Source organism: Rattus norvegicus, chromosome 2 (assembly GCF_021556685.1).
Source record: "Rattus norvegicus strain SHRSP/BbbUtx chromosome 2, alternate assembly SHRSP_T2T, whole genome shotgun sequence".
Classification (NCBI taxonomy): domain Eukaryota; kingdom Metazoa; phylum Chordata; class Mammalia; order Rodentia; family Muridae; genus Rattus; species Rattus norvegicus.
In genome coordinates, this window is record NC_141535.1 from 203,552,965 (window position 1) to 203,577,896 (window position 24,932).

The 24,932-nt window shown below is 34.4% G+C and overlaps 1 protein-coding gene and 1 long non-coding RNA gene across 8 annotated transcripts in view; one reads left to right on the top strand and one right to left on the bottom strand.

Annotated features, from left to right (window-relative positions):
• Rnpc3 (RNA-binding region (RNP1, RRM) containing 3) lies at positions 1-23,949 on the bottom strand. 6 transcript variants are annotated; one of them, XR_015669659.1, is made up of 16 exons: positions 23,701-23,949; positions 22,198-22,245; positions 19,389-19,507; positions 16,864-16,947; positions 16,414-16,525; positions 15,691-15,759; positions 14,556-14,698; positions 12,677-12,802; positions 11,299-11,447; positions 7,994-8,155; positions 5,791-5,885; positions 5,631-5,689; positions 3,546-3,678; positions 2,878-2,948; positions 920-1,831; positions 1-183 (listed from the first exon to the last, which is right to left on the bottom strand). XR_015669659.1 is itself a non-coding variant. In XM_087634674.1 (15 exons), the coding sequence occupies exons 4-14, from the start codon at positions 17,034-17,036 to the stop codon at positions 2,892-2,894; spliced, it is 1,278 nt and encodes a 425-aa protein (XP_087490800.1). In that variant the 5' UTR covers positions 17,037-17,898; positions 19,389-19,507; positions 22,198-22,245; positions 23,701-23,949; the 3' UTR covers positions 1-183; positions 2,878-2,891.
• LOC134485951 (uncharacterized) overlaps positions 11,401-24,932 on the top strand; it is a 165,360-nt gene continuing 151,828 nt past the window's right edge. Inside the window, exons 1-2 of one of the 2 annotated variants that reach the window (XR_015672463.1) lie at positions 11,401-11,471; positions 23,182-24,509. This is a non-coding gene — a long non-coding RNA (uncharacterized LOC134485951). Of the gene's footprint in view, positions 11,472-23,181; positions 24,510-24,932 lie in introns of those variants that run through there. The other variant, XR_015672462.1, reaches the window with a different exon arrangement.

Below are 24,932 nucleotides of genomic sequence, written 5' to 3' on the forward strand. Positions count from 1 at the left end.
TTGAGAAAAAAATAATTTATTATATATGCAATAGGCCAGTACAATACATTTCCAAGCACTAATTTGAAGATATGTAATATTTTAATGTTTCCAAAGTTGTTACGCACAGTTCCATTGTCCAGACGGCCAATTTCTTCTCTCAATGCTCCACAGTACTTGAAAGATACAGAATTCAGAAGGAACCTAAAACACCATAAAGATCCATTAAAAATAATTATAATAAATTAGTTAATTAAGCCCAAATATTTATATGTAGAAAATTAGTGAATCATGTCAGCATAAGATATATGTAAGAAAGGCTACTTTTAATACTAAAAACTAAAATATTTCAATTGTGAATATGAAGAGACTGCAATATCAATTTTAGAAAGCTTCTACTCTTAGGATGACAACAGAATTGTGAGTAGTTTTAAAGCACTTATAATAGCATAGCAACACTTGCCACAAAATTTTGAGGATTTTTATTTTCCTAAAAAAAAAAATCCAAATTTGTCAGTGGTCCTTTCTATTACTAAGGAAAACTTTCAAGTACAAGACATTATTGAAGTGATTCTGATTTATTAGCTCTGAGATAGAAACATTTGTACATACACTATCTTCCTGCTGGTTCTCTCTATATTAATATAGTAGAATCAAACTCTAAGACATTAAACATCAATGGATAATGCATTATCATATATTTTAAAATTATCAGAATTTAAATGTGCAGAATTTGAGACTGGCTATTCTGGGAGATTCTTGTCATATAGCCTGGAATCATTGTTCTTATTTCTAGAAGATAATTTACTAACTATATAAGTAGATAAACATGTCTTCTCTGTTCTCTTCACGTGTGTTTAAATTTTGTTTTTGGAGTTTTTTTTGTTTTGAAAAGACAAAGAGTAAAGGAAATCCTACTTGTGAAAGGCATACAACCAACCTTGATGTATCTTAAGGGTTTTTCTCTTTCTCTTTTTCTTTTTCTTTCTTTTTTTTTTTCAAATCTTAATTTTCAATATATTTATTATTATAAGAAAAAGATCATTTCCCAGTCAAAACTTATATGTTATACAGAACAACTGCGCTAGGCAGTTTTAATTATCAACTTGACATATTAGATTACCTGGGAAAAGTCTTAATAAAGCACTATCTAGACTATGTTGGTATGAGCACATAACATAGTCTTGACTGTTCACCGATGTAATATCCAACCAATTGTGGGTAGCACCATTGCTTAGGAAAGGGGACTGTGAAGCTAGCTTACACTAGGCAAGCTATAGCTTTATTCTCTCTGCTCTTGACTGTGGATATTACACTTTAGATTCATGCCTTGACTTCTCTACAACAATGAACTATAAATTGAAAAGCAAATAATTCCCTTCTTCTTCACTAAGTCACTTTTTGTCAGGGTATTTGTCCCAGCCACAAAAATGAAACTAGAACAACACCTAAATGGGATAACACAAAACAGGAAGCATGTTCCTGAATTAGGTTGAAGAAATTAACATATATAAGAAATATTACCATATTCCGTGGTCAAGCAATTGTATATAATAAGTGACCTGATTCACTAACTTTCCCTGGTAAAAACTCATTGACTTATATGATAGCATAGAAAATTAACCATGGAATTTAAAATACAGAAAATATTTGTCCAGGAAACAAAACTATTTGACAAATGTTTCATTTAAATAAAGTAAAAAAATACTTAATCTGGATAAAGGATAGAAGGTAGACCAAACATTTCTAGAAAACAAAATGAAAGAAAACAAAGCCACTGCTCCAAAAGGATACGACAAGAAAGGATACGCTTGTATGACAGTGCTACAGCAGTATTTACGCAGGAATGCTTCTAAGGAAGAACAGCAGAATGTGGTTTATTTTTTTCTAATCTTTAGCAACAGATTTATAAACAATTTACTAAAATACAGACTGAAATTCTTCATTCTTTTTTTCTGTATAACATTTTGAGACATCTGAGTCTCTTGACAGTAAACTTAAACATTCCAAGAAACTTACAAAGATTAAATGGTAAGCAAATATTTCTATTTTAATAGGTGTTTTCCAGCTAAATAGCAATTTTGACTAATGATTTTTGTGTTCTTCAGACTCTAAGAGTAGAATAACTAAAAGTAAATTATCTCTAACTATCCTCCACCCCCCAAATATTCAGAAACTATTCTTTTGTCTGATTTTTTTCAAAGTACCAAGTTAATAATTTAAAATATTATTCAATTCCACTATTTAAAATCATTCATTCACTTAAGTACCAAAACTACCTGTTTTAAACAAAAATACTTCAGAATCATATTTTTGTAAAAATGTTAATAATATATGGGATGAAATACACAGTACTTTAGTAACTGTTTGCTTCAGTTCTGAAAATGTGCACCTTGGACAAAACACCCCAGTGTTACCCTGTGATCTCAATGACTGGATGACTGGTCAGGTGCCAGGATACTCAGCCAGCTCTGGCCTGCCAGATACTGTTCCTTGCAATACTTGCAATTACTGCATGACAAATCCCTTACTGACAGGATAAATGGGATTACTGGTCACCCACCTCAGAATTACTGACTCAGAAACTCTTGAAGGGAAGGGTCAGCAATCTGTTCTTATCAGTTCTCCAAGTGATTACAACACAGATTAGATATTAAAAACATCATTGTGCAGAAAACATAAAATAATGACCAATATTCTTTATAAAATCCTAAAAAAATGTTACACACAGCTTACTTTAAGCTAGTTATAATTTTGACGTTAATGAGAATGAATAGTATACAGAAATTTTCTTAAAAACTCATAAAATATCTGAATTAGTAACCTGTATTATTTTTATATTTCCTTACATTTACTCTAAGAAAATGTCTTATTACTGAATGTCTTATCCACACTTACCTTTATTGTCTGTATCACTTCCGTTTTCCTTCTTTAGAATCATGTTTTGGTCTGGCAGATCGAGCAAACTGCTAATATGTTAACATTAAGGCCTCCATAATGAACAGATAAGTGATCTTTTAAAAAGATAATCAAGGTCTAATATGCAAGAATTAATAATATCCAGAACTAATATCTAATATAGAAGTCTTAAAAATTATTTTCACTAACTCTCACATGATTTTCACAATTTGAAAAAAATAGAAACTATCTGTCTTTCCTTATACCTGTCACTTTTCTCATCCATACCTTTGCATTTCTAATCTAAAACCTGAATTTATTACTACAAGAAAGTTATGCAATGATCTATCTTGGTCACTGAAATACCAAAGTAAAGATGTGAGTTTATTAAACTACACTGAAATCTCTTCTAGTGACTCCCAAGTACATTTCTAGATAGTATGCCTTGAATTTAACATAAGGAAATAATTTAGAGCTGAATAAATGTATAAACTTAGCTGGACGTCACTTTACATTGCTAAAGTTACATTACTTTCAAGTAATGATTAAGTTTGTCACCTGAGCTAAGGCATGTTTAACTGTTAAGTAACAAGCCAAGCTTGAACAATTTTTGGTACTGTAGGTGGTAAAAAGCATAGAGTTTTAGGATGGACTGGTTTAAAGGATACAACCACCATGGGCTTCCCGAATAGAACATAGCCATTAGCTTCTTTCAAGGCTTTGGCTGCTGCTTTTTCATTTGGAAGTCCTACAAAAGCTTGTCCCTTCATGCGTCCTTCTTTCATTAAGCGAATATCAAACCTAGAAGTAAAAAAAAGTAAAAATAGAGTAATTCTGATATAAAGCTCATTTTAAAATCATGTATCAAAAGCCATAACAAGCCAAAATTTTGCTATTTCAAAGTAACACCAGAAGTATTCAACATTAGAATTAGATATTTGAAAATTCTATTTTGTATTGGTCTTAACAAGTAACAATTTATGTCATGATTAAAATTTTAAAATTATACCACTAGCAGAGATATAAGTAATATCTTACTTTGTTCTTTTAGCAAGCTAAAATTGTTTTTGTTCCTTTGTTTGCTTCAGGTTTTTCGGTTTTGTTTTTGATTTTCTCTGTGTAGCCCTGGCTGTCCAGGATCTCACTTTGTAAATCAGACCTGCCTCTGCCTCTTCACTGCTGCGATTCAAGGCTTGTATAACCACTGCCCAGCAAAATTTTTAGTTATCGTTTTTATACATACCTTATAATGAGTTCAATACTATACTCAAGTGATTTAAAAATAAATATGTAAATAGAAGGCTAAAAGGAACCAAGTAATAGATTTACATAATTGGCTTTATATTATTATAAACATTTACAGACATTTTAGAGTAGGGGACTTATCAAATATTCAAAGCCAACATTTTATTAATGGTACCTAGAGAGAGAATGACTCTTCCAAGCATAGGGCCTAAGTCACATGTTATTCCTAGTTTATTCTCCCAATATCTTATTATTTATTCTACAATATATTTATATATAAACATTTTTGAAAGGAACTTTTTAAGGGTTATTTATAAAAAAATTGTAAGTTACAATGAAAATACGATCAAATATAAAAAACCAAAAAATAGAAAAGAGATACTATCGAATGATAAGGTTAAGTAACAGCTCAACTGAAAAAGTGCTTGCTTTGATCACAAAAGGACCCTTTAAACACTCATTTAAAAAAAAAAAAAAAAAGAAACAAAAGCAAAGAAAAAAAGGAGCCAGGCATGGTTGATATGCTCATAATTACAAAACTAGAGCAACAGAAACATATGGCCCCTGACTTACTGGCCAGCCTGACAAGCCAACTTGCCAACTATTAGACCAATAAAAACCTTTTCTCAAACAAAAGAGCATAACAAATGCAAAAAAAGAAGGGCGTATGTTGAACACATACTGGTGTACACCACAGAGTAATGACCCACCTATATGTTGTGTATGTCATACACATATACACAAACGCATACACACACACATATGCATAAACCAAGTAAATATGAAGTGAATTTTTTTTAAAGTATAGTTACTAGTTTCAGAGATAACAATCATTTCAGAATCTATAACCTTTGCCTAAATGGAATTTTTCCTTCATCTCAAATTGTAAATATGAGCAAAGTAATACTGAAAATATAACCTTTACAGTATATACCTTGTATGTAGTTGTACATGCGAACAAAATTATATCCAAAAAGACACAAGGCAGGTAAGATGGTAAAAGTATTGGTTTTACTTAAAATTAAAATAATATTACACGGCCAAAGTCACTAGTTAGAAATGCAAATCCGTGAGGCCTGAGACAACTAGAAAACCTATCTGGAGATGGGCCAAGAAAACCATCTAACCAAGCTCTCCAAGTAGTTCTCAGGCAATGTAAATGTTGAGTACTAATGCTTAAGTGTCAAAGGCTTTGGGACAAAACTTAGTAGGAAAGATGGATTTATAAATAAGGATTTAAAAGAATATAACCAGAAACATTTCTTAATATACACTTTATATCACTTTCATAGTAGGAAAAACTGAACTAGCAAATATCATCTAATTTGAAATGTTAAAAATTTTATTTGCTCATTGATATACAATTTGTCTATCCCTTCTAAAAGGACTTTTGTGTAAGAGAACAGATGACTTACCACGTAGGTTTGAGCACTAACGAGGAAATCAAGCACGACAAGACATGATGAATTTCAACAGATAGACACAATGAGACTGGAACTACTACTTACATGATCCGCTGTGTTTCTGAAGAGAAGTCGACATATCTCCCAAAGATAAATTTAAGGTCCTAGAATTAGAAATTTAAAAAAACAAAAGAAAAAAAGAGAGAGAGAAATCAGAAAACAAACTAGTGGGACAAGTAAAGAAGAAAATCAAATCTCACCTCACCTTTTCCTGAACATGTCTAGCTAAATTCTTGACATAAATTCTGCAGTTTGGCTCACCAGGTTCATAACTTCTGAAAACTGAAAGAGTTTCCATTTCTTTTTAAAAACAAAACAAGACAAAAATATAAAATTAAAATCATTTTAGTAATTCTTTAAGCAAAATCCTAACAGTCTATTGTAACTGCTAAAATGGCAAAAATAAAGCTTTATAAAAATGTTAACAGTAGACAATTCTTTGAGAAGAGTCACTTTATCATAAATATATGATAACCACTTATATAATTATTCTGCTAGATCAAGAGGGGAATTGGGGGTAGAAGTTTAGGGTATAGTATAGAGGGGTAGGGAGGATAGCTGGATGTCCATGAGAATGAATGGAAATTTTCAACTGATGGGGGCGGGGAAGGGGAACTCCAGGAAGAGATGGAAACCCAGGATAGAGAAAGGGTCCAAGAATCAATGAGACTCACACATTGGCAATATGGACTAGGGAGGCTGCCTCCTATGGCCAGGCAGAAATCCTAGTGGAGCAACAAGAATAGCAACCTACCCACAAAACTATCCACCCAAAACTTATCCTGTCTACAAGAAATGCAGGTATTGGGATAGGATAGAGACTGTAGGAATGGCCAACCAAAACCCAACACAACTTGAGACCCATCCCATGGACAAGCACCAATCTCCGACACTATTAACGATACTGTTATGCTTGCAGATAGGAGCCTAGGTTGTCTGTCCTCTGAAAGGTCCCACTCAGCAGTTGACTCAGACATAGGCAGATACCCACAGCCAAAGAGTGGACGGAGCTTGGGAACTCTTACGGAATAACAGGAGGAAGGATTGCAGCCTCTAAGGAGAAAGGAACTCCACAGGGAGACCAACAGAATCAACAAACCTGGACTCTAGGGGTTGTAAGAGACTTAACCACCAATCAAAGGACATACATGGGCTAGAGCTTGCCTCACGTACATGTCAGCAGATGAGCAGTTTGATCTCCAAACAACTGAATGGGAACTATCTCAAAAAGCTGTAGCCTGTATATGGGGTATGTTCTTCTAGCTGGGCTGCCTTGTCTGGTCTCAGGGGGAGAGGAGGTGCCTAGCCTCCAAGAAACTTGAAATGCTAGAATGGGAGGAGACACAGGAGGATTGTGTGAGGGGGTGAATTGGAAGAGGGCAGTGAATGGGATGGAAAGTGAATGAATGAATGAATGAATGAATGAATGAATGAATGAGTAAATAAATAAAATGCATTCCCAAATCATTAGCTACTTTCATATTCAAATGTAGGAATGATGCACTCAAAATCAATAGACAAAGTCTCTAAAGTCCTTTATAGTTCCTCCTATTTACTGCCAGAAATCTGCTTTGGGAAACTAGATTTTATATGTGAAGATATTAATTGGAGGCTGATTCCCATTATTGTGGAGAAAGGTATTCGTAACACAACGAAAAATAACTAATTTTTTTTATAAATACTGAAATTAAAAAAAATCATTTAGTGGTGTGTTGGTTTGAACCCATATGTTTGAATACTTGGTCCCCATTTGTTAGAATTGTTTGAGAAGGATTAGGAGTTATAACTTTGGACAAAGTATATCACTGAGCAGCCTTTGAGGTTTCAAAAGACTTGACCCATTCCTAGTGTGCTCTCCCTTCCTACAGATTATGGATCAAGATATGAGTTCTCAGTTATTCCTGCCATGAGGTCTTTGCTCTGCCACCATAGATTCTAATGCTCTGAAAACATGAGCCCAGTTAAGTGACTCTTTCATTTGTTGCCTAGGTCCTGATACTTTGTCATATAGAAAGAAAATGATTAAAATTTTATATAACTTTTTCTAAAGTTAAATAAAGAATAATGCTGAGATATAATATCCTAAATTCAGATTTCTAATCACTGAAATTTAATAGTCACCTTGTATCTATTTTAGATTATATGATAATGATTTGTCAACTTAAGTAATTCCAAACTCATGGAACTTACTGATTACCCAATATTGACTGTACTACATGGTAAGGAACTTCCCCAGTGTAAGATATGAGTTTCTAAGAAAGAAGTGTCAACAAACAAACTGGAGATATTAACATGTCTATCTTAATGGAAATGACCCATAAAAATTCCTCACTTCAAAAAGCATGAAGAATGGAAATAAGACACAAAATGTAAGATGAAGTATGTATTGGTTTATGTCATTACATTACCTTCTCTGGAAATACGACCCTTTTCCAACTCTCTTCTAGAAATAAACTGTGAGGGCATTTCATCAGAGTCCTCTTTAATCTCTTCTGTGATGTTCACATTAGGTTTGGGGAAGAGTTTTCCAAATCCTGTATTTGAATCATCAAGGCCAGTGTCTGGTGAATCTAAGAGTTTAACATTAATATCAGTCATTAAAAAAGAAAAACAAAACAAATGAAAATAGCTCTTGCTTCAAAACATAATTTAGATTTCTTTCCCCGTTTTATATTCACTAAAGTACCATTTGGTCATTTTTAGTGTTTGTTGTTGTCTCAGAACAGAAACAGGACCATCTTTCCTATAAATGTCTGAAGAATAGTGTTGTATAGTTTTGCGGGCCAAGGCTTTGACTATTCAGTTCTGTTACTGCAGCACAAAGGCAGCTACAGACAAAAGCTAAGGTGCCAAATGCTTGTTCTGTAGTGCTAGTTAGGGGGCAAATAGGAAAGAAAATGCATTAAGTTTTAGCATCTTCAGTTTGATGTATCAACAGGAATCTGAAGAAAATATTCGATGTTAGATAAGACTATGTATATTGGTATATAGCAATTGATTGTTTAACCTTCCCATTTTTAAAACAGTAACAATAACAAGTTAAAATAAACGTACAATTATTGGAATTATAAAATTACTAATACTATAAATCAAAGTCATTCAAGATAATCTACAATGAGAACTGCATAATACTTTATCACAATACTTAAAATAATCTTACTCCCTTCAACAAAAATTAAGACTTGTGTCAAGGATGTTAAGCTGAAATGAACAAAACAGTTCTATTTACCTTGACACCACTCCAAGAAAAGTAAGTAGTAATGTTCATCCCTCATGGACAATTATTTCATATTTAGGAAATTAGCTATTTTTAAGTTAACTTTTTACTTTAAATAGCAACATTAAATTGCAAAAATATGATGAAATCCTCTAAAAAGCAAACTCTGGGATGACAGACTACCTTCCATAAACATAAAATATTTTATTCAAAGAACCATAAAACTATATCCCATAGATATGATAAATTTATTAATAGTAAAAATATATTAACATACAGTGACTAGACACGAAATGAGAAAAGAAAGTAGAAATAAAGCTAATGCAAAGGGCAAAAAAAAAAAAGAAACAGGTAAATAAAGTTCACTTATTACATTACACAATCCTTATTAGAACTCTTTATTTACAAAAGCAATCAAACAAGTAACTAGAAATATATTCTAGTATTTACACTAACAAATTAAAAAGAATTGATGCTAGGTGGAGACTGCTCAGTGGTTATGAGTGCTTGTTCCAGAACCATGCAGACTACAGCTTGGATCCATGCAACCATATCCTTGCTAATACCAAAAATGAGAACCTGTTGAAAGTGACAGAAGAGGGCACCAGATGCCTTTTTCTGGCCTCAGAGTACAACCCCATACATGAGCATATACTTATACGGACCAGCATACACACTCACAGGTAACATAAATCTTTACTTTAAGAAGAACTTCCAAGTCTAAGAGCTACAATTAGTGATACGATTATACTATGGACTATAACAGCAATAAAGGGTTTATATGGGTTTTGTTCTAAACCAATAAGCTATTCTCACTAGCCTGTAAACTCTGAAGGCTGTCGATATAACTTGTTATGTAATAAACTCTAGCAAGAAATAAAAATGCTTTTATATATGCAAGATGAAGTATTTTAAATTTGGAATGCCTCCTATGTGTCCTTATATTAAAGTCTTGTATCTCTGGCATGGCAATAATGTGAGGTGGGTTAACACTTTAACAGAAAGGTCCAGTGGGAAGTCTTCTCATATGATCTTGGAGTTTTGGGATACTCACCTCTTAATACCTCAAACTGTCTTTGCTTCCTGGATATTTTGAAGTAGTCAGTTTTCTCTTTCACTGGCCCCAAAGTAAAAGGGTTAACCTTCTAAAACTGTGACCCAAATATATCCTTTTTCAAAGCTATGTAAGTTATTCTGTTACAAACATAAATCTCAGATCATAAAGGCTAGAATAACATTAACAAAGACTATTACAAATTAGTCATATTTGAAGAAAAAAGAATATAGAATAGTAACTTTTTAAATTTTTACTATATGTATTTTGCAATTAAATTTCAAATAGCATCTATTAATTCTGAAACATATATTTAAAGGATGTCACTGTGGGGCTAGATAGATGGCTCAGTAGTTTAAAGCAAATACAGCTCTTGCAAAGGGTCAGACTCTATTCCCAGTATGCTGTGCAGGTGGCTCACAAGCCTTATACCACTTGCTCCAGGAGTCTCGTGCCCTATTCTGGCCTCAGCAGGCAACTGCACTCAGCAGGCACACATCTTCACTCAACCATCCATCTGCCTTCAAATACACTCACACATGTAATTAAAAAATAAAAATACATTTTTTTAAGTGAAGAATACCACTGTTACTAACAAATTAGGAGTTTCAATAAGCATTAAAATGTTTTACTCCTTTGAGTTTTAGGTAAAATGTATGTGCACATGTGTGCACACATGTGTGCATGTGTGTGCATGTGTGTATGTGTGTGTGTAAACTGACAACTCCAGGATAGTATCAAGACTTATTTCCTTAAGATAATACAATTGTGTTAATAAAATGATAGAATATCTTAAGAATCAGAAAATGAATAGTTGTTAATATAAGAAATACTATTATTATAAGCATTTAAATCAGCAAAACTCCTAAATATCATGTATACATGACCACCAGCAAAAAATAACAAGAAGTCAGAAATGTTGGTGCATACCCTTGATTTTAGCACTGGGGAAAGGAGGACCATATGTGTTTAATACAGTTTTGGGACAGAGGATCCTATCTCAAAATATCAGAAAATAAAAAGCAACAATGACAATCTTTCCATTTAACCTAAGTTTTATTTAGGTAACAGCTAAAAATAGACTAATTATCTATGATATTAAGATTCACCTAGCCATATAATTTACTTTAATTTTTGAAAAAGAAATTTTTTTCACACTTTAGTCTTATTTAACCTGGGTTGTCTTCCAACTACTAGCCAAGTATGTACCTGAATTTCTGAGTCTCCTGCCTTCCATTACAAGGCACTGGATTTACAAGTCTGCCTTAGCATGCTCAGTTTATGAAGTCCTGGGGGGCACCCAGAGCTCCATACAAGTTCTCTACCAGCTGAGTTACACTCTCAGTCTGTAACTTCATACTTTAAATAAAGCTGACACTTAGATAAAATTTATATGAGCATAAAAAAATTGTTACAATATAAAATAACTAAAATGTTCTTACCAGAATTTTTTTCCTCATTATTTTGTTCTGTCTCCAAATCTTTGTTTAATGCTGCAGGCACGTTGGTCGATATATTGAATTCGATTTTTTTATTACCTACAGGTTGTGGTTGGTCAAATACATCCGAAGGTAACAGCACAGGATGCAAACTAATATTTACAAACAATCACAATGTAAGTTTATAATTTAAAATAAAATTCTAAGACCATTATTTCATATTTTCTTTAATTTAAAAGGCTGCCACTATGGAACATTCTCTGTATTTTAGGCACTACATATACTAACTAGACTTAGTAGGTCAAAAACCTTAACAGTTTAGCAGTGGTACTATTAAACACCTAATTTACAGATGAGGAAAGCAGAGGTTAAAGGAGGTTCAAAGTTTAAAGTCATTTTGTAAATGAAAAACTTAGGACTTATCTACTGATTTTAGACAGCAGGGGTACACTTGTTCAGTCAGTATAAACAGTATTTTTATTTGTTGACATTTATTTTACATGTGTGGTGGAGTACATGATTAACTCGGAAGAAAAACTGTGGATAACAAGTCTTTCCTTCCACCCTGTGGATATTTAGGATCAAAATCAAGACATCACCCTTGGTTTCCAGAAACTTTACCCAGAAAACTATCTTACCAGTCAATTTGAGTCAGGCTTAAACTCGCTGTACGCTGCAGAGAATCACTTTGAACTTGTAATCATTCTGCATTCCTCTCCCAAGTGCTATGATTACAGGTATACACCACATCATCTGGCAGTTTTTTAATACAGTTTATATTATATACTGTGACACCAGCAGCCAACTTAGTAGTCATTAGCTACATGTAATTAGTGAATTTCTGTAAGTGCTCAATAACATCTTTATACAGATTGCATGATGAAATACTATTTTGAGTTTAACTAATGAAATAATTATCATTGTTGTGTTAACTTGCTCATTTTTACTGTGTAATGTGGCTACTAAAATCCATCGCTTACAATCTGTCTGCTGCTCAGGACAGCTAAGGGATTAAAAGCATAGGACTGTAATGTCAAGACAGAAGAGGGTAAGCTGTTATAATTTATACATCAGATTCTTTCTATTAAAATGCAATTTGTTACATTTTAATGTAACAGAAAAGTTAAGTGAAATTAAAATTACAATCACTAGTAAGAAGTACTAAATATGTCTAATCAGCAAAATGATGTTAAAGAGCGATGAAAGCTGAGTATTGTCAAATGTGGCTAAACAAAGAGAATTGGGAGAACTTACTAGTTCGGCAAACAATAACCCAGAGGTCCCCAAGGTAAACTACCAACTGACACATGGAAGAATAATCTGAGTTAGGCAAACATGGCACAAACAGACAACTTCATCTCATAACTATAAACAAAATCACCTTTGGGAAGCTGGTGAAGGTACAGTCAACATGTCCTTTATTTTCCGTTTTTTTCTGACGTGGCGTGGCTTTACTGTTTTGGGTCTTTTGGGCTGAAAATTTGCTAGCTCCATCAGTTTGTTCATTCTATGTTAAGGAAAATAAGCAAGAATTGACATTCTAGAATATGGCTTATCCTGCTAATACACAATATGTATTTAAAACTAATAAGAACTTTAAGGTCAACAATAAACATTATCAGTTTGACCAAATTCACTTTCTAAATTAACCTAGACCATTTAAATCCTATTTTTAAAAAATTCACCTAATTATGTTATCAATTTTTTTAAAAATCTCATTATGAATTATTAACTAGCCAAATAAAATGATATACAACTGAACAGGAGATACAAAATATACTGTATTATTTTGGGGTTTTATTTTAATTACTAAACAGAACAAAGTATTTCTTTGAACAGAACATTTATTCTTACATATTTTTATTTGTGCAATACATACTTGTTCTGGACATACTTATTGCTAATAAAACGTTATATGAACAAAGTGGCTACTTAAGGAAAAAAATTCCAAATACTAAAGTTGCTTTCAACTGGTATCCAATGTGCAACTTTCCTCCATTATGGTTCTGAACAGTTAATGTTTATAATGAATCCTGTGTAGGTATTTTGGTATCTTTCACAGAGGAGCAATTAAAAATAACTAGCAATTGAAATAACTCTTTTAGGATTTCATTTGTGAAACTTGAAAATTAAATAAATATACAAACACCAAAAAATAGAGAGGAGGGTGTGGCTAAAAAGCTAGGCGCTTTTTTTTTTAGCATCACTAGACTGCATTTAAATGAAAACCATTTGAATGTAATAACCAGCAATAAAACCAAAGTGTGAAAAACACAAAACATAAGTATACCATTAGTAAAATATGATACATGTAACGAATGTGTAAGTTATAACAAGAAGTTGGGATATAAGTGCTATAATTAGGACATGAACTATCTCCCCATGTCCTATTTTTTGAAAAGCTTGATTACAAGGAAGGTAGAACCTGGTGAGCACCATGGGTTACATAGAAGAGACTGTGGGAACAAGATTTCTTCATTTGCCTTTTGGTTTTATAGCTGTAAAATGAGTAGTTTATGCTGTGGTATGATTTGTCACATGGACTATCCACAGACCTAACAAAATGGGGACATAGCAGGTACCCTCCCAAATCATAAACCAAAATACACTTTTTATTATTATAAGTTAATCCCCAAGCACTTCAGTATAACAACTGGCTACTTTATATCTCATTTGTGAGCCTATGTGTCCAATGACTAAAATTTTCAGGACACTCTTTATATTCATATCTACAAAACACTTTATAAACACAACAGGCCACTGTAAAGAAACAATCCAATTTAGAAAAAAATAAATTTCTTTTAAAGAAAAAAACAAGTAATTTTGGAGCTAGAAAAAATTTATAAGCAAATAACAAATAAAGAACCATAAGCAATGAAGTTCTAATATACTCTGTAATACAAAGATTATCAATTTAAAAATTGCTTTACCCAAAAAATTTTCTGAAGATCTATATTTTTTTTGTGCTTCGACCTGTTTTATTCAATAGCAGTGGTTCTTTTATTGCACTACAGTAGTAACACAACCAGAACAGACGCTATCCTGTCACCTTCTCACACAATACCACGTTGCCATAATCCGATGAAGATCTATATTTTCAGTATCCACTGAGCTATTGTATATCCTTAAGATCAGAGGGAGGTTTGAAATGCATTTTAATGCACTCTGAATTTTGAATAATTATATGTGAAATATAGGAAGAACACACTTTTTCCACATCCTTATTCCTAGAACAAAAATGGCTATGTTGGATTGCAAACCTCTGTCGGTCCTCCTCATCACTGCTTTCGTATTCTGATTCTTTACTAGATAAATCCTCATCCTCGTCTGGTAAGGGAGGCTCCTCAGGCGGTTGAGGTGATGTAGGTGGAAGGGGTGCATGCAACTGCACATAGTCCTCATACTATGGAAAAGAACAAAACAGCACTATGGAAACCAATGACATGCACAGAATAGACAGACTATCTTGTATGAATTCTTGATTTTCATCAACAGAATCTCATTTCACATTAATGCTTGATTCTCATTTTTCTCTTATAAACTCAGTGTACCGTCAGGGGATATGTGTGAGGGCAGACTGCTAGACAACAACAGTACTGTTTTCTAACTACACAATACTTGCAAATATACCTTGCATTTCAACATGTAACTCAGCTCAGGCAACAAGAGTCTAAAAGTCTGTACATGATCCTCCCTTTTTCATCTGATCTGCACATGGACAGGCACACAGTGAAGACAACTTGGACCTTAAGAATGAAACATCCCTCCTTCCCTGTTCTATGAAATGGAGCAGCTATGTCAAAGTCTACCTTACTGTATTAACACTATCTAATAGTACCTTAAGAAATTACTAAGCAATAAGACTACGGTGGTGTTACAATAAAAAATTAGGAAGCTAATAGTTCATATAACAGAATAGTAGCCAACACCTAAGAAAACTCCTTTTTATTTGTATTTTAAAAGCCAAACTAATTTTGCACTAATATTATTTATAAATATATACAGTATCATGGTGAAATAATTTCAAGAGCAGACAATCTACTATGCAAATTATTGACAGACTTTTTGTAAATTTATTTATCCTTACCAAGTAAAGTTAGATATATGTGAATTAAAGCCACAGCACTGGAATATTTAGATAACTCAAATAAATGTATCTTACATTTATAGGATAATATATTTGGCCCCAAAGGACAAAAAGCTGGAAGAAATTTTGGCTTTATTAAGAAAGCATCTCCTTTCCACCTGACTCTCTTCCACTTTCACTCCTCAGCTTTGCTATCAGTTGTCTACTATACAAAGCTGTTACAAACTTTGTAAACATAGTCTTATGGGAAAAAAAATAAGTGGTCAGGGAACAAAACTATGGCTCCTGAAAATTCTAAGAAGTTTTACCATAGGAGGTCGTGCAGTAATCGGTCCAAACGGTGTGGGCAAATTCATTTTATTCATAAGATGAAGCACCTTAAAATGTAAAATATTTAAAAGTCACATGGAATTAATGTCATGATTAACACATATATAACATAATGTGGTTAACATAATCAGTGATTTACTGAGCAAAACCAAAGTCCCTCTCTGACCTTAATAGTTCTTAAACTAACCTTAATCCTAGATTGTCATTTCTACAAATACTGATTTTAATGCCTATTACTAGAGAATAATGTCTTTGCAATGTGAAACCTCTGAAAATGTTCTCACATAGTTAACTGTCCCTCTTTACTGTGAGGTTATGAAACAAATAAAGAAAACGCATACCACATATCTTTATAGTTCAGAGAAGTAACATTCTGTTAAGTTTTTCAAACATTTGCTAATGAACATACCTTATCTTTTCTTTAAGGATTACTGAAAGTCAATACTACATTGAAGTAACAGTTGTATTATATTACATTTCCTAATGTAGACCCCTATTAGTATCCATTTACAAAGTATTTATGAAGCTTTTATTACTTGACAGTAATATGTAACAGTTCATTTCATTTAATACATTACATAGAACATTGGCTGTCTGGAATGAGTTGTTTCGAATGTTATAAATACATATGAATATCAGCACAGTATCTAAGGAATCAAATTATAAACTTCATACTAAAAGTGAAAGTTGATTCTGCATACCTGGACGTAGAATTTAGGGACACTTGCCAGAGCATTTACTATATTCGCAAGGATTGTGCTTGAAGGTGGTGGATACATGTATTTGAGGCATGAATTTAGAGGAAAAGTCAGTCTACAAAAACAAAATGAATTAAGGTACATGCTTATTGCATTTTACTAATTCCATACCCATAACTCATTTTAGATAATCTATTAACACAGAAAATTGGCAATATAACTTATTAGTCATATATTTATATTATTACTTAATATTCCTATTACCTTAAGGAATACAAAAGCATTTTTAACACAGTTCACTTATATCCTTGAACACTTTAACAGACATATCTTTATTAAAATCAGTGAAAAAAACCTCATACCTCAAAACATTTATTCAACACATTAAATTACACATGCATATTAAAAAAACATGGCAACAAAGTAAAAAAAAAAAATAACAAAAACACAAACCCGTGATTTGGTGCAATCCCATTTTCTACTGTTAAAACATCAGGCTCTTTCTTCTCTTTATCATTTTCCACAGTGTCATCCAACCTAGAACATACAAAATCACAGATGATCTGATATTTGAAAAAAAATGAGAAACTGTATACAGAAAATAAAAATCTTCTCAAACATGACATTAAGAAAACAATTTTATTAGAGAAACAGAAGACTTTAAGGACTTGTCACACAAGTACTGCTGAGGAGGAGAACCGTAAACTACTTAGTCCTGACACTTAGGAACGTGAGAATCCAAACGATCACGACAGACTAAAACACACCTTACATCATAAGGGTTTTAGGGTACTTTTTTATGTGTCCCCCCACAAAATTCCAGACTTGCAAGGCCTTACCTCTTTCATCGTCATCTGTGAAATTTCTGACTATAGTAAGATTGGATCTTACATTAAAAGGCTAGCATGCTGTAATTCAGTCAAGAGCCTGGATAATGAACATACTTTGCCTATTACACTTTGAGGTCAGTTAGTGTAAAAAAAAAAATTGTTCTTTAATTTATTCATTTTCTCTTTTACTGAAAATGATTTTCTTTCTTATATATTATATCCTCATTTTAGTTTCACCTCCTTTTACTTCCAATTTCTCTCTACCTCTCCTCCTTTCTGGATCCTTCTGTTTCTCATACTTAAAGAACAGGCTTCTAAAAGATAACAACCAAACATGACAAAATAAAATATAGTAAGATGAAGCAAAAACCTTTATACTTAAGTTGGACACAGAAACCCAAATGGAGGAAGAGAGTAGCAAGAAGACTCAGATACACCCTTTTTCTCAGTCAGGAGTCCTATAAAAATACCAAGTTAATAGCTACAATATATACACAGAGGACCTGGTGCAGATCCATGTAGGCCTGTGTCTGCTTCTTCAGTTTCTGTATACACCTTGTTCAGTCAATTCAAAAGGCTTTTTTCTCCTGGTATCCTCTATCTTCCCCTTGGCTCTGAAAACTCTTTTTGCCTCCTCTTCCTTGTGATTTCCTAAGTTCTGAGGAGAGGGATTTGATGAGACGAGGGACAGGAAGGGACTAGAGTACGGGAATCAGGCTGTAGGGAAGATGAAATGGAGTCAGAGTTGGGGGAGAAACAGCTAGACTTGGAGGCACTTGAGAGGTGCCTAGCAAAATGGCAACTCCCTGGAATGTATGAGGGCAATCCTAATGTAGTACCTACTAATCAGAGACATGGATCTCAACTTGCCATCTCTTGTTGCCAGTCAAGGCTTCCGGTGGCAGGATGAGGTTACACTCAATTGAATTGCTGGCCACGGGAATCTCATGGCAATTCCCAAACATCCCAGGCTGTTGCTAAGATGAAGGATTAGTCTTAACAAAATGGCAGTGGGGTCTCACTGCCAAGAACAAAACTCACTGAACAAGGAGGGAAAGTCAAGCTGATGCCTACATGGAGCCTTTACCCCTACATTCTAGTGTCTTTAGTGTGGGAAGATACTCAGCAGGATACCGAAAGAGATGTGGACACAAACCCAACCACAAAACGTTTGGCCTACAATCTGTCCTGCTTGAAAAATATGCTACAGCAGTGGTGGCACAGGACCTGTCGGAGTAGCCAATCAGTGTCTGATTGACTTAAGGTCTACTCCACGAGAGGGAACCCATGCCTGACACTGCCTGGGTAACCAAGAACCGAAGACTAGATAGCCCAAACACCTAGGAAAAAAACAATTATTACTGGTCTAAAAAAAAGGATCACTAAAATGACTCCTAATGATATTCTGCTAGTCTCATACAACAGTGGCTTACTCAGCCATCATCAGAGAGCTTCCTCCTAAAGCAGATTCGAACAGGTACATAGACCCACAGCCAAACATTATACAGAGTCTAAATGTGAGAACACCATCAAAGAAGCTGCAATTTTCTACTTGTTATTATCTCTAATAGAGCGTTATTACTATAGGTTGAAATCTGAAATGCTATGAAATCTGAAACTGAGGCAACAGACAGTACTAATTAGAAAATTCTTTTGGTAACTTCAAGTAACAGATCACAAAACAAACACACTGAAAATATTACAGAAATTACCTTCAGGAAATGTATATAAGGCAGATAGGAAACCAATGAATTTCATGTTTAGGCTTGGGATAACACTTCAAAGGCAATGAAATGTGTACTAGTGAATATTCCAAATGAAGAACTATTTCCCCATGCTCTCTGGACAGTGGTTAATTAGCCTGCAGTTGCCCTTCTACCACATGCAGAATGCCATCCACCCCACTTCTTTTTCACTTAATTTGTTCAATTTTCAAGGCTCAGTTGTCAGCACAACTAGAAGCAAAACTACTGCTTTACTTTTTAAATATACTAGAGAAACATGTTATTATGCTTACAACATATTTTCTTTTGTCATTTTTGTCCTATTTTCATTGAAACACACACACACACACACACACACACACACACACACACACACACACCACTCTTATTTCAAAATGGTAAGGAAGTCTGAATGTCTACACACCTTTTCTTTTTCTCTGCGTTTGAGGCGGGACATGACGAATGAACTCGATCTTGCTCTTTTGCAAATTCGACAACTAAAGTATGACCTAAAAGTTTCAGCTGATGGAGTCTTGTCAATGCCTTTAGGTACAACAATATAAAGTATAATATAAAAAAACAGAACAAAAAGAAAAACACTTGTTATTCAGCTTAAAAGATAATTTATGCTTTTTTACTAAATTTCCTTAGTTATGTCTTATTTCAGGCTATTTTACCATTATTACTAATCAAAGTACTCTAGCAAAATGAAAACTAACTTACTCCAACTCTCTGTTAATTTCCTTGAACCTCACAAAACAAAAATAATAAACCTTATGGTTACCAATAAATTCTAACCTTAAAAATCTCAAGCGACCCTTACTGACACCAGACAATTATATATCACACTGCTGACCTAAATTGCGCTAGTCTCTAAGAGAAAAGTTTTATGTTTTCCTGATATGTAGCCTCCCAGTCTCTTCTTCCATTCCCTTAGAATACCTTGCTTTCTTCTTTGAGACAAGTGAGGAGACTAAATGTGAACTGTGCACTTCCAACCATTAGCATTTGCATCTGTATGTTCCACTGTGCCATCTGTTATCACAAATTAATAGTCTGTATATTTATCTAAATCCAGCAGTTCAGACTTATTTACTAAACCCCATCTTTTATCATCTCACGTCTTCTTTCGCTACCCTCTAAGGCAGTAGTTCTTCCTAATGCTGAAATACTTTAATAGAGTTCTTCATGTTATAATGACCCCAAACATAAAATATCTTGTTGCTACTTTATAACCATAATTTTGCTACTGTTATGAATCAAAAGTAAATATCTGATATGCAGGCTATCTGATACTGGATCCCCAAAGGGTTTGTAACCCACAGATTGAGAAGCACAGCTCTAGACATATAAAGAAAGGAATTATGTTTTATAGCTTCATTCAAGTACAGACACCATACTCCCTAATAATATAAAATCATTCAGTCAATTACAGTCCAAAATATGGATGCAAACAAGTTTAATATCTCTTATCTGAAATGGCTGGTATCTGAATTCAGATATTTACATCTTTTCATGTTTTATATTTTTGCAATCATAGTCAAATACCATGGAGATAACATCTAAGTCTAAACATGGCATTCACATGTGTCATACATGACACACTTAGACTGAAGATCATTTATATGTTTAATGTATACAATTGACTGTGATCTGCTAACTGAGATAAGTTATGGTATTCCTCCCTCATGAAGATTTGAGTTATTTCTACTTTTTGCCTGTTTTAAGAAAAGTCTGTAAGCTGGGTATAGTGGCACATTTAGTCCAAAACTCAGAAGGCAGCAGTGGAGACTGCGGCAAGGTAGATAGATCTCTGTGAGTTCAATGGAAAGCCTGGTCTACACAGTGAGCTCCAGGGCAGTCGGGACGACATTATGAGACTGTTTCAGAAGTGAGCCCTGATTAACCCTGACTAGTAAGACTATGCTCACTTCTCAGGATGTCTCATGACAAAAATCTCTGAATTATTTTTTGTATCAAGGTAACATGTTTTTCATTTTGCAATTCATTTTTCTTTCTTTTTTTAAAACAAGCCAAATTTTCTCTTGGTTAATTTTCCTTTGGCCCACCATAGCCATTTCCATACTAGGAAACTTTGCTCAGTTCTAGAGAATATCTTGAAATGTTTAGCGTTTCCATAGAAGTACTCCATCGACACCTCAACATTAACAGATAACACGGGAATTCATTACATGCCTGTGCAAAGACTCTCATATTCATTTCTCATTTAAGCTACTCAGCTGGTAAAGGTGTTTGCTGCCAAGACTGAGCCATATGCTGTGGAAGAAGAAACCAATTACTGTACTCTAACCTCCACATGTGTGAAAGTGGCAGACAAGAAATTTTGGGGAAAAAAAAAACCAAAAACACTTTCTGAAATATTTTTTGTTCTCAAATCTTTTATCACTAAGATCTATAAACTTTACTCTTGTATTACTGGGATTGGACGTAGGACCTTGAGAACTCCACTAAATTATTTCTGTAAAACAAGACTCCAAGGCATGCATGTACTTCTCTCCCTTGATTTTCTTACTGTCCTTTTCAGATTGATATTGCCTCTGCCTCTAAAACAGCTAATCTATCTATAATTTTTCTCTACTTCACATCCAATACGTAAATATGAGCCCTGTCATACATTTTCATCAGTCAGAGCATATTTTAGCCTTCTCAATACTACCAGGTTCTTTTAGGACACCTATGAAATCAGAGTAATACCTCTCTTCCTCTTAAACATAGTCTCACTCTTTCAGTTCTATCTCTACCACTGCTTCTTAGCTTCTGACTGCTTTATCACATTTCATGGCCAATTCTATTGTTTGTTAAATATGAAAGTTCAATTTCTTGTTTTCTTCTCAAAATTCGATGACTCATTTGAGGCCTAATTCAAAAGTGATAGCTTTTACAAATGATTTATTGGGTTTATACCTTTTAAAACTAATAAAGTTTGTGAACCATAATCACCAGACGTTTATCTAATATTCTTCAGAATTTCTTTTAAAATTATACTTGAAGCCATCCTTGTCTTACTTAATAATCTATGGTTCTCAAGTCTCAGTATCTAAACACTAGACAAGCTCTGATTATCTATGAAGCCAATTGTGTCCTTTTGGAAAGCCTCTTAGAACACAAATCATTTTGCTTTTAGAAATGACAATTTATTATTACTTCCCACTTTTTTTCCTAAAATTCCCAAGAAATCTCTGAAAGCTTTAATAATAAAGAAAAAGACATACCTTTATAGCTGCTTTTTCATTGGGGAAAGTAGCAAATGCTGTATGTTTCTGAAATAAAATCAAGGCACATATGATTTTCAATATAATTCAAGTGTCTAATAAAATATAACATTTAACAATTTTGATATAGTAATAAAAGTATAGGTAAAGACAGGATGGAAATTTTAGACTATTGAAGTGATTACTGGTTTCATCTAGTGGTTCTGATTCTTCTAGGGTCAGACTTGTTGGACCTGAAAGCTCATAAGCCTTGCCTTTGAAAATAAATGAACATGGACAAACATAATATATTTTATAGCAGCAAAGAGTTCGACAGACCACAACTTAAAAAAATTTCTACTCCTGGGAGCTAGAGAGATGGGTCAGTGATAAAAGTCAGTAGGTCTCTTTCCAAGGACCTCATTGGGGTCCCAATATCCATGCCCAGCAATTTCATAACCAACCACCTATAACTCCAGCTCTAGACCTCTCTAGCCTCCAAGGGCTACTCCTACACCCCCTAAATATACACAAGTGTACATAATTAAAAGTAAAGTAAAGCTTAAAGCATCTTCTCTTTCCAAAAAAGATCAATCTTAAAATATGTATACATATGGAATACCTTTTTCATTACACTTAAACACCTTAAATGTTTATTCTATACAAGATAATTTAAAAGTATTTACTAACTGTGAAATTACCCCTCAAGTTGCATTCTCTTTTTACCTTATTTTTATAGTTTGTTTCAGCAGTAAGTCCAATTTCTCATCTAAATCCTATTTTTAAAAACATCATGAATAAGTGAGTGAATTATATTACTGGTACGTTTGAGTTGTTTACTAGAAGTCTAATTATGTCCAATATGATCCCAGGTGATCTTAGTATATTTAGATTGAGTAAACGAATATTCTTTTGGAAACAGGTCTTTCTTCTTGCTAAACTGTTGACTATACAATTAAGAGTGCCCTGAAACTTTAAGCCCACTGAAGTCTGGTTCTTTTACAGGCCAACATCTTGTACACTATACTTGTAAAATCGTTATCTTTGTGACCAGAAAAATCAACCATTCTCGAAAAGAAAAAAAAAAAATAGTAACAACTGAGCATCTCACAAGGGCTTTAAACTCTAAAAGTACCGTTCCCTGAAAGATTACTTCAGAAAATGTTTATGATTTGTCAAAAATCTATTAAGTCTATTACACTCAATTTTTTGCTATCATGTCTATCCTGTTCTACAACTCAGGATCTTCGAAAGAAGAAAAAAAAAACCACAAAACCAAAAAACTTGCATACATCTGTAAGAATCTAAAGGAAATTACCTCCAAGTTAGGCTCATTTTGAATTCGAGGAGAGTGGGTGCGCAAACCGTCCCTCTGCAACTCAGTCTCTAATCTATCTGCTCTTGGTGCAACTCAAAGTTTACTTGCCCCGGTAGGCAAGCTGCGCACGCGCAGAGAGCCGGCCTCTTCCCGGTTCTCACGGTCCCAGTGGCCCGCCCCGCCCCCCGCTAGCTGCGCACGCTTACCAGGCGTCCCTTATCTGACAGGACGCGCACGGACTGCGCCCCGAAGTACTTCAGTAAGTCCTCCTTCTCCTCAGCCGTCAGCTCCGCCGGCAGGTGCCGGACGAGGAGGGTGCGGTCGCCTCGGGGAGGAGAGAGCGAAGCGGAACCTGGGCCTCCTCGCGACAGTGGCATCGACGGCTCGGGCACCGCCATCTTCCACGCAGAACCAGCCGGAGACAGTCCTTCCGCACAAGCTGCCGGCCAAACTCTGGCAGTCACGGAGCCTGAGCCGAAGTCATTTTCCGCTTCGCGCTAAGCATTCTGGACGTACGGAAATCCCGCGTGAGTTGATCTCGCGAGAGTGGCCTTCTGGAGAACAGCGCTTCTGTTCGCGGATTGCCGCAGAGAGAGCTTTTAGAGCCGCGCTTTAAGTTTGAGGAGACGTTGTAATAACATAAAGACTGAAAGAGACACCAATGTTAGAAAGCCAGAAATCTAATCGAGAAACGTCAGTCTTGTGAAACAAAGAGGCTGTAGCTCCAGAGACCAAGTACTGAAGGAACCTTGTAAGATTGTTGCTCGCCGCGATCTTAATCCAGATTTTCAGGAAGTGAATCTGGCTGGTGAAATGGAGAACTCTTGGGAAATGTAAAGTGTGTTCCTATCATTTAGGAGTGGTGAAACACTAAGGTATTCAGCATAAGATTAGACACTACAGGCAAGAGAACACGCCGTCATCAGTCGGCATATACAGGCTGAAAGTTCTTGGCACTGTTTATTAAACAGAATTGGCTACTTCGTGAATAAATACCTAAAAATGTGTAGGCATACTTATACATGTATGTAAGTTCTCTTCTAACCGCCTCACGAGTGAGGGTACTGCCGTAGATAAAGTCACATCGCTAATCAATAGGTGAGATCTTGATCCCTTGCACCCAAATTAGAGTCTACACTCTTGTTGAGATTAAGCTAGGGTGGTCCGAAATAATATCCCTTACAGATTAGTCAAAATGCGTATGTGCAATCCATAGAACTAGAGTGTCTTTTACTTCTCTTCTAATTTGCTCGATGGATATGAGCCAGTTAGTACACAATACATCAAAGTTCCACTTTGAGGAATCATTGGATGGGGAGAAAAATGAAAATATTGCATGACTCATACAGACCTTGTGAACCTTAGAGGTTTGTAGGGAACCTTGATCATATGAACAAAAACACTTAAAATTGAGTGTTGAAGGAATAGTTAAATTTTA

Excerpts from the sequence above, each read along its gene's own strand:
- Rnpc3 (XM_087634674.1), bottom strand. The coding sequence starts at position 17,036 with ATGTCATGTTTGAGAAGATTTTTATTTTCTGTATACAGTTTCTCATTT. Across the intron at positions 12,803-14,555 it reads GATGAGGAGGACCGACAGAG|AATGAACAAACTGATGGAGC; the intron begins GTTTGCAATCCA and ends TCCTTAACATAG. Across the intron at positions 2,949-3,545 it reads TCGGGAAGCCCATGGTGGTT|CAGTTTGCTCGATCTGCCAG; the intron begins GTATCCTTTAAA and ends TTAACATATTAG.